Source organism: Sapajus apella, unplaced genomic scaffold, assembly GCF_009761245.1.
Source record: "Sapajus apella isolate SASKATOON/1434 unplaced genomic scaffold, GSC_monkey_1.0 scaffold130, whole genome shotgun sequence".
Lineage (NCBI taxonomy): Eukaryota > Metazoa > Chordata > Mammalia > Primates > Cebidae > Sapajus > Sapajus apella.
This window is the reverse complement of record NW_022437070.1, coordinates 3,565,884-3,579,788: the sequence shown is the minus strand read 5'-3', so window position 1 is coordinate 3,579,788 and position 13,905 is coordinate 3,565,884. Positions and strand designations below refer to the sequence as shown.

Genomic DNA, 13,905 nt, shown 5'->3' with positions numbered 1-13,905 from the left:
CTTTAGTGGTTTTTAGTATATTTCCAAAGTCTTGCAACTGTCACTATTCTCTAATTTCAAGTCTTTTTAATCAGCCCAGAAAGTAGTCCCCTATCCACTGGCAGTCACTCCCAGTCCCCATCCTTCTTTCATCAGCTCCTGGCAACCACTATTCTACTTTCTGTTTCTACAGATTTGCCCGTTCTGAATATTTCATGTAAATGAAATCATACAACATGAGCTCTCTTCTGTCTCACACCTCTTAGCTTTCATTTCTCTGAATGTATACTTAGGAGTGAAATTGGGTTATAAGCTTTATTAGTCTGTTTTCACACTACTATAAAGTACTACCTGAGACTGGGTAATTTACGAAGAAAAGAGGTTTAATTGACTCACAGTTCCAAGGCTTACCAGGAAGTATGACTGGGAGGCCTCAGGAAACTTAGAATCATGGTGGAAGGTGAAGAAGAAAGCACTAGAACAGAAGAGAGAGTGCAAAGGCGAAGCACCACCACTTCCCAACAACCAGATCTCATGAGAATTCACTCACTATCATGAGAACAGCAAGGGGGACGTCCGCCCCCATGATTTAATTGCCTCGCACTAGGCTCCGCACCCAACATGTGAGGATTACAATTTGAGATGAGATTTGGGTGGCGACACAGAGCCAAATCATATCATAATCCCATTTTTTTTGTCAGTCTATTTTGCCAACATCAGTCTCTTTGGGATGTCCATGCCCTCAGATTCTGCAGTCTTCAATCTGGGAATGGACTGAGACTAGGGCTCAAACAGGTGATGAAGAATGCTCCCTGCAATACGTGTTACAACACATAGGATGATGAGTGTGGTGAGATTGCCAATGGCCAGAGAGGAGAGCAGTACCGCCCTTAGATCCAAGCAAATGATGTCCATGCTTTAGGCCCTGTGTGTCATGGGCCCATAGTTTTCCGTGCCGCCTTCACATTCTTCTCTGGTATCTGGAACTAATCATGCCTGGCAGTGCTATCCAAGTGGAGTTCCCTGAGCCCTGACCTTGCGGGATTCCTGGTAGTTTAGCTCAGGTAGGCGTTTCCGGTGAATGCTGGGAAATGTAGTCCATTTTGTGGGAAGTGTAGTCCACTGGCCGGTGGAACACCGGACATTTTGGCTCTGGCAAGCGGACCGGTGAATTCTGGGAACCTCACTCCAGATACTCTGCGCTGTCGCCGGCCCTTTGGCTCAGACGAGCGAGTTTGGGGAATTCTGGGAAGTGGATGCAGTCCAGACACGCTGGCGGAGCGAATACTTCCGGTCTCAGAGCTCGAGGTTCCTACTTTAATGACCCGGGTAGTTTGAGCCATTTCTGCGTCTTGCAGGACATTTTGAACGAGCACCCTTTGCTTGAGGCTTGCAACTGCCCCATGATCAATGATCGTTTCAGGGGAAAAGAGGCCTTGGCAAAGACGAGGTTTGGAGGTGGGAGGGCGGGTAGGGTGTTTATTGTTCCAGTCGTCAGGGCCCTCTGGCGTCGGGGGGCGGTGCTCGCGTCCCGGTGGGTGGGATTGGCGGGGCCCTGTGTGCCCTGCTCTGAGCATTTCCAGGACTTTGACCTCGTTCAGTCCGCCTCCCTAGGTGTGCGGCCTGTTTCTCGCAGTGTGACGTGGAATGTTACGTAAAGTCCCTGTACTTCCCATTGCTGGTCTTTAAAATGGTGATTATAGGATCATCCTAATATAATTGTTTTGCGAATTGAAAGAGATAATACAAATGAAAGCCTTAAAGTAGTCCCTGTCACTTGGTGAGTGGCGGTCTCTTGTTTCCTGATATTTTAAAACGTTTGATACCATTTCAAAGCTATAGAAAAATTGCCAAAACAGTATAAGAGATTCTCATATACTTTTTACCCAAATTTGCCAAGTGTTTACATTCTTTCTGTTTGCTTCCTGATGACCATCAACCAAATACTACCGGGAACATACCTGTAACCAGAGACAGCTGATTGTAGGTTTCTGCAGCAAGGAAGCCCAAATACCAGGGTGATTGTGTAGTATCTTGGTAAGAGGCATTTAGGAAGGGCTGGTTATAGGGTTTTACATAACATGCTAAATAATATTGAATATTATATTAAATAATGTTGTCAGCCGGGCGCGGTGGCTCAAGCCTGTAATCCCAGCATTTTGGGAGGCCGAGGCGGGTGGATCACGAGGTCAAGAGATCGAGACCATCCTGGTCAACATGGTGAAACCCCGTCTCTACTAAAAATACAAAAAATTAGCTGGGCATGGTGGCGCGTGCCTGTAATCCCAGCTACTCAGGAGGCTGGGGCAGGAGAATTGCCTGAACCCAGGAGGCGGAGGTTGCGGTAAGCTGAGATCGCGCCATTGCACTCCAGCCTGGATAACAAGAGCAAAACTCCGTCTCAAAAAAAAAAAAAAAAAAAAGAATAAATAATGTTGTCACTGATTACATATCAGTTATATGTGTTACAATAATACTAGCACTTGTAGTGTACTTATTAGATAGTGTTGGATACGATATTACCTAGCATCATGTTATCTAATTTGAAGTTCATATATGAATTTAATTTTTCATTTAAAGTCCTTATGACTGTCCCCTGCCCCCCCTTCACCTGCAACCCCATTCAAAGTCCAGTTCATGCATTGTCTTTAGCTGTCACATTTCCGTAGGTGTTCATTTGGAATTTGATATATTTCACATTTAGGTTCAGATTATGCATTGTTGGTGGGGATTCAACAGAAGTGCGGAGATGCCCTTTTCTTTTCCTTTTTTTTGTTTTTTTGAGACAGAGTTTCACTCTTTCACCCAGGCTGGAGCGCAATGGCGCGATGAGATGCCCTTCTCGTTGTAACATAACAAGGTCCAAGTGATGTCCATTTGTCCCTTCATTGGTGATCTCAGCTTTGTCACTTGGCCAAGAAGATGTCTTTCAGATTTGTCCACTCTTATGTTACCTTTTTTTTTTTTTAATTATGAGGTTTCTCATGGGGAAATACATTATTAGTGGGCATTTTCTTACAAAGGAGAGCTTTCATTTCTCCTCTGTTGGTTCATACATTTGTTCAACTATAGATATTCTACCAATATGGACCCAGAATCCAGTTTTATTGATTTTAATGATATGCGCATTAACAGTTATTATTTTATCAACTCCAGCTTTTAGTTATCATAGCATTTACCCATTTCAGGTGTACAATTCAGTAGTCTTTAGGAACTTCAAAGTGGAGAAATCATCATCATAATTCAGTTGAGATCATTTTCATCCCCCAGTTGGATTCCTCATGGCTATTTATGTTAAACCTCATTCTCACGTCAAATTTAGAGCCACTATTAACCTACTTTCTTTATATATTTGTCTACTCCAGACATTCCATATAGAAGGAATCATAGGGTCTGTGGGTTCTTGTGACTTGCTTCTTTAACTTACTGTAATGTTTTCAAGGTTCATGGGTGTTGTAGCATGGGTCAGTATTTCATTCCTTTTTTTTTTTTTTTTTGTGACGGAGTTTCGCTCTTGTTACCCAGGCTGGAGTGCAATGGCGCGATCTCGGCTCACCGCAACCTCCGCCTCCTGGGTTCAGGCAATTCTCCTGCCTCAGCCTCCTGAGTAGCTGGGACTACAGGCACGCGCCACCATGCCCAGCTAATTTTTTGTAGTTTTAGTAGAGACGGGGTTTCACCATGTTGACCAGGATGGTCTCGATCTCTTGACATCGTGATCCACCCGCCTCGGCCTCCCAAAGTGCTGGGATTACAGGCTTGAGCCACCGCGCCCGGCCTAGTATTTCATTCCTTTATGTTTCCAAGTAAGATTCCATTGTATGAATATGCCACAATTTTTCTATCCATTTACTTGTAGGAGAGCTTCTTGGTTGTGTGCAGTTTGGGGTTAGTATGAATAATGCTCTGTGAGCATTCATGTGCTACTTGACAATATGAGTCCTTCTTGGTGGGTGGCATCCCCAAGCACCCTTTCATGTCTTTTTCTGTCTTCCATGGCACTTTCCAGGCACAATTCTGCTTTCTCTCGAACTGCATCATTCAGGACTCTGCAAATTCCCTGAAGTAGGAGGAAAAATGACCACATCCAAGGTGAGTAGGGTTTGCCTCTCTTACAGTTAAAATTCCATCTCACTTCTCAGATTGTCATGTGTTTTTCTCTGCCCTGGGAGTACTCAAGAGAACAACAGGACGTTGACGATCTCTTGTCCTCTGGCTGATTTTTGTATTATTAGTAGAGATGAGGTTTCATCATAGGGGCCAGGCTGGTCTCGAACTTCTGACCTCAAGTAATCTGCCTACCTCGGCTTCCCAAAGTGCTGGGATTACAGGCATGAGCCACCGTGCCTGGCCAGAAAGCCTTCATTTAAAATGTCTAATAATACTGAAAATTGGCCAGTTACTTGTGTACTGTCACTTATTTACTTCTTAGAGCAGCAGAATGAAGAGGTTTCTGGTCTATTCTTCTTCTAAACTCATGAAATATGAGAAACCTACTCAAAATCATAGAGGCAATCAAGGATCAGGAATGTTAGCCATTCTTCTCAAGCGAAAGAGAGAGGCGAGAAGAAGAAAGAATTTTTCATTGAGGGCCCTGTGCCCTGTTGTGTGGGTGTCTGGAGTCCTTTCTTGAGTGATGAAATCCACAGGCTGCTCTGCTCCTCCCTGTCCTGCATTGGTGTGACCTCTTCTTTTCCAGACCTGGCACCTACTCGGGTGTACTCATTGCTCCAAGTACCCAAGGACAGTGATTACCATAGCTGTTCTTAAAAATCTTTAAATTCCTCCTTATGGCACAAGATGCCTCATACACTGTTACCAGAAAAAAATGACAACCTGGGCAAAAATATTTACCCCTTGGATAGTTAAGGAAGAATAAGATGCTTCTACAGGATAAAGAAAAAAGTTCAAACAGATTGGAACAAAGAACACTAAATGGCAATTGTAAAAGAAGAAATAGAGATGGCCAATAACCTTGAAAAGTGATGACATTCATTTATAATAAGTGAGAATAATAGACTGAATTGTTCTTCCTAATCAGATTACCAAAACCATGGGAATATTTATAACCTACTCTTGGCATCATAAGAAGAATTAGGATATTCGTATTCTGTTGAAAGATTAAAGAAGTAGGGAAAAAACTAAGAAGAAAGTGTTCAATTCTATGATTATAATATTAAATGTGCTTATTTTACATGTTTTAATTTTCATGTTTTTTTTTTGAGATGGAGTTTCACTCATGTTACCCAGGCTGGAGTGCAATGGCGCAATCTCGGCTCACCGCAACCTCCGCCTCCTGGGTTCAGGCAATTCTCCTGCCTCAGCCTCCTGAGTAGCTGGGATTACAGGCACACGCCACCATGCCCAGCTAATTTTTTGTATTTTTAGTAGAGACGGGGTTTCACCATGTTGACCAGGATGGTCTCGATCTCTTGACCCCGTGATCCACCCGCCTCGGCCTCCCAAAGTGCTAGGATTACAGGCTTGAGCCACCACGCCCGGCCCATGTTTTAATTTTCATATGAAATTATTTTAAATGATAGAGGAGAGTCAGATGTTCTTACAGCTTACTACTTACTATATCATCTTTGTAAGATTGATAATAAGAAATATATAAAATTAAATATTAATTATTTAATGTAGCTAAAAATAGATAATCAGTTCCCTGGAATACTGATTATTTCACGCAGCCGTGAAATAGATAATGGTAATAACAGTAATAAGTAATACCAGCCAATGTTCATTAAACACTTAGTCTGTGCCATAGACTTATCAAAATATTGTGTATTTCCTTGTTTAATTCTTGAAAAAACTCTGTCATGTAAGAACCATTATTCAGAGAGGGAACAAGACTCGTAGGCAAACATTCTGAGGTCACATGGTTAGAAGTGGGCAGACTCTTAGGATGTGCACTGAGGCATTCTGGCTTCTGGTCAGGACACTAAATGCTGCAGTTGACACATATGGTTTGTGCCTTGTGAGTACACAAGACACACTGCATAGCTGTCTCACACAGGGTACCATGAAGCAGGTTCACTGTGCACTGATTACCAGCTCATGTGAGTCCTGTGGGACAGAGCACACTCACGTGCAACAGATTACATGAAGCAAATTTATCACTACAGGTTGGCAGCAAGGGAGTCCAGAATCCTAGGGTCCACTGTGAGCCAGCCATCCAGGGCTCAAGAAAGCTACCTGGAGCAGATGGAATCTTGACTGTATGTACCCCACTTGAACTGAGGCACCCCAGAAGGTAACCTGCCCCTGTGTATATACTTCAGGGTGCCATGACTCGTGGAAAAAACTTGAAGGACATCCTGCTTCAGGGGAGAGAGAAACAAAGCCCAGGCTGTCAAAGGCAGTTCCTCCCCATAATATTGCATTCCTAGAATAATCTACAGTTATTCTTGAGAAGTACAAGCAAGAAAGGGGAGAGAACTGGGTGGGGTCTGCACCCCAACTGTCCTGCAGTCCATCCCTGACCCAGATGTCCCCCTTAGCAAACTACTCCATTTCATATGCCCGTCAACCTCCTTAGGTCTGGAGGTGTTGATCGATCTTGTTAGATCAGCATAGCACCTTGACCGACACAGTCTCTGTCGACTTCATAGAATTACAGCTGGAATACATTCAGTGGACCCCAGAGGAGCATGATTACAAGCAGCACAGCCAGACCTTCCTGAAGCCATGATCCTGCCTGGGTCCCTAAGACCCATAAGAAGCTGCTAAAGATATCAAAGAAGAATCATTCAGGTGGCCCCCAGTGTCTGAAGTTAGTAGGCCTTGTTCTGGTTTGCCTCTCATTGTGTTTTTTTTTTTTGAGACGGAGTTTAGCTCTTGTTACCCAGGCTGGAGTGCAATGGCGTGATCTCGGCTCACCGCAACCTCCGTCTCCTGGGTTCGGGCAATTCTCCTGCCTCAGCCTCCTGAGTAGCTGGGATTACAGGCACACGCCACCATGCCCAGCTGAATTTTTGTATTTGTAGTAGAGACAGGGTTTCACCATGTTGACCAGGATGGTCTCGATCTCTTGACCTCGTGATCCACCCGCCTCGGCCTCCCAAAGTGCTGGGATTACAGGCTTGAGCCACCGCGCCCGGCTCATTGTGTTTTTATAATAGCTGTTTATCCAGAGAAGGCTGGAGATGTTGACAGTCACAGGCAGTCACAGATCCACTACTCCCAGTAGGACTAAAAGCACAGAACACTTGTGTTTTTTCAACCTTCCTAAGGGAGTGAAGGGATGTTGCTGGGCTCCCAAGGCAGTGGCCATAGAGGAAGCAGTATTGGCCATTGTCTGTAACAGGTGTCTCATCATTTTTTATGGGAATTGACTCATAGGAGTAGGACATAAACCTCAAGCTAGCTACACCTTCAGGCAGGTCCCCCAGTCAGCCTGGGGCACAGCTTTAGCCTTCTTGTCCAGTGGTACATCTCGCTCCCGGGGTGACATCTATGGGTACCCCCAGCATGCCCAGTGTTCAGGATCTAACAGTCTGCCAGCTTTCCAGGCATGACATCGCCCACCCTGTATTTGGGTCACCCTTCAGACCAGCCACAGAGAAAGCCATAAGGCTCAGGTGCACACAGCACCCATTCCCTTGTTTGGCCCTTCTGTGACCCATTCGTGGGAATGGGTACATTATCTTTTGCCAGCGAGATCTCATTTTTGGCATGGTTGCATAAGCTCAGTTCCTCCGTATGATGTTCATGCAGCCCTTACAGAGAGGAATATCACTCATCTAGTCCTGGTTTTCATTATGTGAAACATTTCTCATCCCGGTAGTCAAAGGAACATCGTGCAAGAAAGCACAGTCCACTGTTGCCTTGTTGAGGTTGTGTGATTCTGCTGCCTTGCACCAGTCACCACAGGGCCCTCCAGCTCTCTCTTATGTGGCAGGTGCCAGGTCCTGACTTGACAAGCCAGGGCTTTGGAGCTGTTGGTGTGCATTGTGGTGTGAGGGATACTGGTGTGGTTTACTGTGGTTAGGACAAGAGGGTCAGGGTCACTGTGGGTGCTGACCGGACAAATCCAGGGTAGCAGATGGAACACTTAGCTTAGTGACATGAGGTGTCTGCAGCTTGAGATTACTTAAGGAATGTGCTGTGCTCCCAGGCCTCTGCTGCCACATCCCTGGGGGAACAGCAGATTGGTAGCTATTGGATAGGGGGTGGGCTGAGGTGGTGCAGCGACCCAGTCTGTCTGTCCCTGTTCTGAGACTGCTACTACTACAGACATCCATTCTTCTGGTTGTTTGGCCCAGACCTTCCTGCATTGTTGTTCAGTCAGGAAGGGAGGTCATGTTCTGTATGAAAAGATATTCCTGCTAGTGCCAACCACCCACATGGAAGGATCAGGTGTCCCCAGCACCACCAAAGGGCTCTGACACCCCCTACGGTATTCCATTGTCTCATTCTTCACCACTGTGGGATCCCATAGAAGTCAGGGGATGTTCAGGGAAGCATCTCCTCCAGATTACAGTCAGGAGGACCTTTGTCAGTTACTGCAGTGATCTGAGCCACAAACCAGCAACAGGATGTGCACTGTAAAGGGGAGAAGGAAAAGTAATTATTGGGAGTACTGAAACTGGGGTTTCACAGGCACAGCCTCATCGGCCAGCTGCCAGGCAAGGCAGATACTGACTGAATTCCTCACTGTTGCTGGGACAGTTAGCAAGGTTCATTGAAATCTATATAGGTGTCACCCAGGATGCAGCATTTAGACTTCTAGGGGGCTACATACAAGTACACTCAATGAGTGCACTAATAAGAACACAGGACTTCTTCATCATTGGACTTCTGATGATGCTTGGGACAATCAAGGTGTATCATTGTCAGGACACAGGACAGAATGAATGGAAATTCTCTAAGTTGTCCTACATCTCTGAAGATCCAGAAAAACTTTCAATTTTTCCCCTTGGCCTGCTCAATGTTGCTTCTCTCCCAGTAACCATTGGTCATGACATTGAGGTTGCATATATTTGATGCTGTAGGAGGCAGTGACCTTCAAGGATGTGGCTGTTGTCTTCACTGAGGAGGAGCTGGGGCTGCTGGACCCTGTCCAGAGGAGGCTGTACCAAGATGTGATGCTGGAGAACTTCAGGAACCTGCTCTCAGTGGGTGAGAACAGGCATTTTCTATAAGGGAATGTCAGGCCCCAGGAGTGGCTTTGTATCCTAGGGTGTTCCCAGTTTGAGTGTGCAGTGGGAACCTAAATTTCCAGTAAATGTTACCCCAATATTACCTAGAATATGTTGGGATTAAGCACATAACTGCCTGTTCACAAGGCATCAACCATTCAACCGAGATACTTTCTACTTTCTAAGGGAGGAAAAGTTTTGGATGATGGATATAGCAACCCAAAGAGAAGGGAGTTCAGGTAAGAAACAAGCAACTGTGTGTTTTTGTTTGTGACTTCCATCTGTTTTACTTCTGTGCATGTTCAACTCCGTTACCTTGTTCTACATGGCAAACATCTTTCCTGGATTGTTGCAACCTCCTTCCAGCTGGTGGCCCTGCTTCGTGCTTTCCCACCCTGGCATCTGTTCTCCTCATGGTGGCTAAAGTGATCCTTAGGACGTGGAAGTCAGATTGCCATTCCTCAGCTTAAGAGCCTTTCTGTCTTCTTAATTTTTATAAAAGTTACAATGTCTTCAAGTGGATTTTAGAAACCCCTTTGGTCTCCTCTTCATTCTTCACTGCCTCTTGACTACACCTCTCATACTCTCCCTCTTTCTCCATCTTTTCTGGCCACATTGTAATCCCTCTTGTTTCTCCATCCTGCCAAGGACACTGTATCACCTGTTGCTGGTACCGAATGGCCACAAATTTAGCCGATTAAACAAGAAGTATTTATTGTTTCTCTGTTCTCTAGGCTTGAAGTCTGACACATCTCACTGGGCAAAAATCAAGCTGTCTTAGGTCTTTGTTCCTTTCTGGCTGTTCTTGGGAAGAAGACTTCACTTTGTTTTACCAGTTCGTAGACACTGTCCGCACTCCTTGGCTCTAGTTTCCATTTCTCCATCTTTGAAGGCAGCTGTAGTGCATCCTTGACCATCTTTCACAGTCATGCTCCCTCTGCCACTCTTCTTATGCCTCTGTCTTCCACTTTTCAGGTCCCTTGTGATTGTATTCATCTCTTGCATGATCTAAGTTGATTTTCCTACTTTCTGCTTAGCTGACTAGTGACCTCAATGATACGTGCAGCCTTAATCTGCCTTGCTGTGTAATGTATCAGGTTCATGGGTCCTGAAGATCGGATGTGGACATCCTTCAGGAATCATTATTTCCCTACTACAGAAGATTATGCCTCAGAGCCCTCACTTGCTTTTCTCTCTGTTTGGAATCCTCTGTCCCCACAAAACTTACTGACCCCCTTCGTTAGTTTATGCAAGTCTCTGCTGAGTTTTAATATCATGGGAGAGGTCATCTTCAAGCACCCTATTGAATATACCATCTTATCTTTACTTGGCCTGCATGTATTGTATGTCATATGCTTTTGTTTACTGGTAGATCACCTCTTCCCTTTCAAATATAATCTCTATATGGTGTTTGTTTGTTTATGACTGCATCTTCAGCTCCTAGGATAGTCCTGGTACATGGAAGGATCTGTATATATTTGTCTGTTGGAAGCCATAGGGATTTGATTTCAGGACCCCACATGGATAAGTCAGAGATACTCAAGTTTATATATGTGAAGTATTTGCCTAGAACCTATATATATCCTCCCATATACTTTAAATCATGTCTGGACAGTTATAACACCAAATGCAATGCCTACCTATCACTTCATTCACAAGGAATCAGCATAGGACTCAGCATGTAAGAAATTCCAGTTTTGCTATTTGGAACTGGATTTTTTTCCCCAAATAATTTGTTATGCATTGTTGGTTGAATCCATGGATGCCAAACCCATTGATATGGAGGGCTGGTTATATATTGCAGAACAATTGTTGTTTTTTTTTGTCTGCAGATGGCTGCTTATCCATTTTCAAGTTTTTTCTTAGGTTTCCTTGACATGATTGGTTTTTTGTTTTGTTTTGTTTTGTTTTTTGTTTTTAAAATAACCTTTACTTTTAAAAAGTTAAGTACATTAGAGGAAACTGAAAAACACAAGAAGCAAAGAGCAAAGTCACAATCACAAGCAGTTTATAGTTTGACACATTCTTCTAGGTCCTGTGTGTCTGTAGGCACAACATCTAATTTTATGGGACTGAGATTGTATAGTATGTATCATGATTTTTCACACAGACATGATTGGTTTTATGTGTGTGCAGTTGACCCATGTCCTGTGGAAACTTCTAAACATAGTATTTTGTTTTTCATGACCACACTGAGTAAATATGCCTTCCCTGAGACCTACCCTGGAGCTTTCCATAGGGAGCATATTTACATCTGGGAAAAAAAGTCTTTTTGAATGAGGATTTCCAGCTAGCTTTCCTTTGAGAGATTTACCCATCCACAGCCCATTTGCTTTTCCAAAGTCTGCATGCACTTCACTGCACCCAGTTTCCTCCTTCCTTCCCTTAGAGGGGAAGAATGAGGATGAGAAGACACAAGTTATATAGCTGAATGTTGACTCTGTTTCTGATCATCTTTCTTCAAAAATGTGTGTATTTCCCTCATCTTTACATTATACAAATTTAGTTGTCAAAAAGTTAAAGGACACAGATTTTACAGACTTTTTCTTTATTTTTATAGATTTAATGCTATATTTTGAATTGGTAAGCTTCATGACCTGGAAGGAATTGGGGAATTACTTTCTCAAAATAGAAACATCCTGAGAGACCTTCCCTTATCCTGAAAGACCTCTTATTTATGAGTCATGGTGTATTAAATATATCCATTTACAGATGAGACCTGATTGTCCCCTTGACTCTCTTTGTGGGTGGGAACTGGAGGGTTTGTTTCACTCAGCCCACTCCTTGCAGGGAGGCAGTGTGCAAGCGAGTGAGTGCAGGAACTGGAGCAAATGAATGCTGGAATTGGCTGGTTGCTCCTGTCTGGTAGGAGCAGGCTCTGTGCGGGCCCACAGCAGTGTCCAAGCATGTTACACCACCAGTACTCTTTCAGCTCTGCTGTCTGGGGAAGTGCCAACCAGCTCAGTGGAGCATCAGGGTAGCAGCCCCTGCCCTCTTGGCACCTGGGTTCTTGTCCCACATCCAGGAAGAATCAGGTCACACCAACTGTATGAAAGGTGATGAATGCAGAAGACTTTATTGAGTGGTGGTTGGCTGTTAGCAGAAAAGGAGGCTAGAAAGGGGATGGGAAAGTGATCTGTTCTTGAAACCCAGCCATCTCTAGCTGAGCCCCCTCTGAAGCCACACCATCTGAGTTTAGCCACATCCATCCATAGTTTCTGACACTCAGTTGCTTCTCTGCTTGCCACTCAACCACTTGTACCCATGCCGCTGAGCTGCTTGTGTTGCTCTGCCAGCTAAAATATTTTATGGGCACAGGATAGTGGCAGGGCAGGCCAAAAAAAGCAACATTTGGGCGGAAAAACGGGGTCATCTGTTTTCATTTAGGGCCAAGGTTCCAGGGTGGGGTTTGGCTGGGAGCCTAGCCCTTCTGTATCACCACTGTATACCAATAGGTACCCACCCACTTACCTATTAATATATTCCAAGATTCCACCTTTGGAACTTAACTCTCCATCAGAAAAATTTACCTAATTCAGGACTTGGTAATATTCTGACAAAGTTTTGAACATTTTATGAGCATGAACCGTAGTAAGAAACACCTTTTTAGTTTTCACCCGGACAGTTTTCATGCATGTAGATGTATATGAGTGACTTTAGCTGACATTTCATGTAACAACGCCTTTCCTGCTTGAGTCCATGCTGTGATAATTTTCATTCTGGTTCCTTTTTGTAAATGTCTATCGCAGGTTTAACTTTATTTCAGCTTGCTGATTTGTAGTCTTGAATATAAAAGTTATATTGATATTTATCTACATCATAGGCTTTCTTTTCATTCCAAATGATTCTTCACATCTTTGATTGTTTGATCAGAAGCATCCCCCTTTGTGAACCCCTGAAAGGACAGCCTTTCGGATTCCCCTCAGAACTGCAGTTGTCCCTTGTACTCTTTCAGATAACCAAGTTACTGTCTATATCAAAACAGAAAAATAAGATTAAGTATTTTATATGTGTTATGCAAAATTCTTGTACAGAAATACTTTCAATTTGTAGATATAAACACTCTAAGGTGTTTGATGTTTAGTATCATCAAGGGTTAAACTAAAAAGTTTAGTGGGACATTTTACAGAGGACTGCTTTCATTTCATTCCAAGTGCAAATTCGGGAGTTTCTCAAAACTACCTTCACATTCAATAATTTCCTAGAAAGACTCTCAGAACTCACTGGATGCATTTATTCTCACAGTTACTGATTTTTACAGGGAAAAGATGCATATTATAGTTAACCAAGGAAAAAAACAAATAAGACAGAGTCCAGTGAAGTACCAAATGTGGATCTCCTATTGTATTCTCCCAGTAGAGTGGGGCATGTTACATACCCAAGATTAGCATATGACTTAGACACAGGGAACTACCAATCAGGGAAACTCAACTGAGTGCTGGGATCCAGAGTAATTACTGGGGTTCTGTTACATAGCCTTAATTGGTTGGTTGACTCCTGTGTGGTTATTTAGTCTCTTGGTCCACTGGTTCCCTGTGACCTAAAGCCCCTCATTAAATTCCCTTGTTATTTTTTCTAACATAGGGAATACCACCTGCCATTTCCCATCTCTCAGAGCTGTGGCTAGTCACAATCCTAAATTACATTGTTTCAGTATCAACAGTTACCCAAAGTTTGCCCCCAAGCAAACAAAGAGACTCTCCTCAGGCGTGACCCTTCAAGATCCTAGTGATTACCTCCCAGATACTGATGACAAAGTCCCAACGTCTATTTTTTTTTTTTTTTT

At 43.7% G+C, this 13,905-nt stretch overlaps 1 protein-coding gene across 4 annotated transcripts in view; it reads left to right on the top strand.

Annotated features, from left to right (window-relative positions):
- LOC116539642 (zinc finger protein 224) overlaps window positions 1–13,905 on the top strand; it is an 82,147-nt gene that overhangs the window by 18,163 nt on the left and 50,079 nt on the right. Inside the window, exons 1-5 of one of the 4 annotated variants that reach the window (XM_032262753.1) lie at window positions 616–1,437; window positions 3,989–4,071; window positions 6,105–6,197; window positions 8,973–9,099; window positions 9,266–9,358. The exons of 1 other annotated variant lie outside the window; for it this stretch is intronic. In XM_032262753.1, the coding sequence (XP_032118644.1) occupies window positions 1,236–1,437; window positions 3,989–4,071; window positions 6,105–6,197; window positions 8,973–9,099; window positions 9,266–9,358 (598 nt within the window). In that variant the 5' untranslated portion in view covers window positions 616–1,235. Of the gene's footprint in view, window positions 1–589; window positions 1,438–3,988; window positions 4,072–6,104; window positions 6,198–8,972; window positions 9,100–9,265; window positions 9,359–13,905 lie in introns of those variants that run through there. 2 more of the 4 variants (XM_032262750.1, XM_032262755.1) reach the window with 2 other exon arrangements.